The sequence below is a fragment of the Sardina pilchardus genome, chromosome 7 (assembly GCF_963854185.1).
Source record: "Sardina pilchardus chromosome 7, fSarPil1.1, whole genome shotgun sequence".
NCBI lineage: Eukaryota > Metazoa > Chordata > Actinopteri > Clupeiformes > Clupeidae > Sardina > Sardina pilchardus.
Genome location: NC_085000.1, coordinates 9114313 through 9116105, shown reverse-complemented (window position 1 = coordinate 9116105; position 1793 = coordinate 9114313). Strand labels below are relative to the sequence as shown.

Genomic DNA, 1793 nt, shown 5'->3' with positions numbered 1-1793 from the left:
CTGTGAAGCCGAGCCGCAGGGTGCCTGATCCCCGCACACGGCACATTTATCTGGCCTGGCCCTCTGTCAGTCAGCCAGCAGTGCAGTCAGGACCACTTTACAGCGACACACCAAGACAAGCCCAACACCCAGACCCATCCACACCAAGACAAGCCCAACACCCAGACCCATCCACACCAAGACAAGCCCAACACCCACTCCCACTCTCACACCCATCCACACTAAGACAAGGTCCAGACTTTTAACAGTGAGGAGCAGAGATAATAAAATAAGATCAAGACTGAGAGAACCATCATGTGAATGTAAATGGACAGATGAACACTGCGAAGCAATGAGGAATCACATACTATATGTACACTGATCTGTGTGTGCATCAGTAGCCTACATCTACTGATATAGCAAACTAAGCTACAGTAAATAAGTGATTTTGTTCCCTCCACTGTTGAACAATGTCAGCGGTGCACTGAGTTAGCCGAAGAGCGGGACAATGGAATATTTAGCCACAAGATCACGGGTATCCGGGTTTTTTATTAATAAGACGACAAAAAAGTTCAGAGACCCTTAAAGGGCCGTTCCCATCCAGAACGACAACTATAACGATATAAACAAATATCATTCTCGTTAATAAGAATTATGACATTCATACATAAACTATATTGATAACGACTTGAAAAAACAACTAAGAATAGGCCTATTGGGGGTCACTTTCAGACCGATTTTGAGAATTATAAAAAGTGTGGATGCTTTTATCGTTATCGTTAGTTATCGCTATCGTTATCGTTAGTGGTGTAAATGCCTCATTAAAGTCAAGACTTTTTACATTTACTGAGACAAAAAAATTGCCCATGGCCAAGGAGGGACATAACATTTTGACCAAGAGCGAGCTTGAGAATCCATCAACCCTGAATTGAGCATGCAGGACATTCATCTTAGCTTCTCTCTAAAGCTGGACAGAGGACCATAGATGCAGGTGCTCCATTGCACAACATGTCAGAGGAAGTAGACATACAGACACCTGACCACACTGATAGACAGATCAATTAAAAGAAAATGATAGATAGACAGATGAATGTGTTTGTGGGGTGTCTATGTGTGTATCGTGTGTATGCATATGTGTGTGTGTGGGCATGTGTGCCTGTGTGAGGCTGTACGGGCCTTACCCTCAGTGGTGGAGGACTTTAGTCGCTGGCAGATCCCTTCCGTGTCCCCGTAGGTCTCCTGGATCTTCTGCAGCGCTTCTGGACCCCGCAGCTCCATCAGATCTCGCAGCTCCTCCACAGTCACCCCAAAGTCGTCCGTGTGGTTGGCCTCCGCGCCCCCACCTCCGCCCCTCTTTGGGTAGAACTCCACCGTACTGTTGGCCATGTCGCCCATTGTTGCTGTTGTCGACATTTTCTCTTTTTAAAATTGGGAGGATTTTCCCCTTGCTTCACTGTGAGGAACTGTATCTCTGTTTGTGTTTAGGGCCGTTTTAATGGACTTTTATTTTTTTTACAAAAAAAAACAAGAAAGCTAAGAGAATGTGTCAGGTATTAATAAAAAAAGGGAGATCTCTGGAATAAATCTACTCTCGTTTTTTCTTTTTTTTCTCCCACACCCCCACACCTCTCCCTCCTTCAGTGACTCGCTGCCTCTAACTCTCCATGTGAGGAGCACAAGCAAGGAGGACGGGACGGCTAGCTGCACTCCTTTTTCTCCTCGTCCTTTTCCTTTTTCTCTCGAAATGGAAGACTGCTGCCTGCGCCAGTCTACCCCCCTCCCCAGAGGGTCAACAGTCTGATGGATCAGGGTTC

The 1793-nt window shown here is 46.0% G+C and overlaps 1 protein-coding gene across 1 annotated transcript in view; it reads right to left on the bottom strand.

Moving 5' to 3' along the window:
- The window catches only part of atp2b3b (ATPase plasma membrane Ca2+ transporting 3b), a 39996-nt gene extending 38607 nt beyond the window's left edge, over positions 1 to 1389 (bottom strand). The window contains exon 1 of the mRNA XM_062540650.1: positions 1161 to 1389. Within this exon, the coding sequence (XP_062396634.1) occupies positions 1161 to 1374 (214 nt within the window). The 5' untranslated portion in view covers positions 1375 to 1389. The remainder of the gene's footprint in view (positions 1 to 1160) is intronic.
- Between the last annotated feature and the right edge of the window lie 404 nt (positions 1390 to 1793).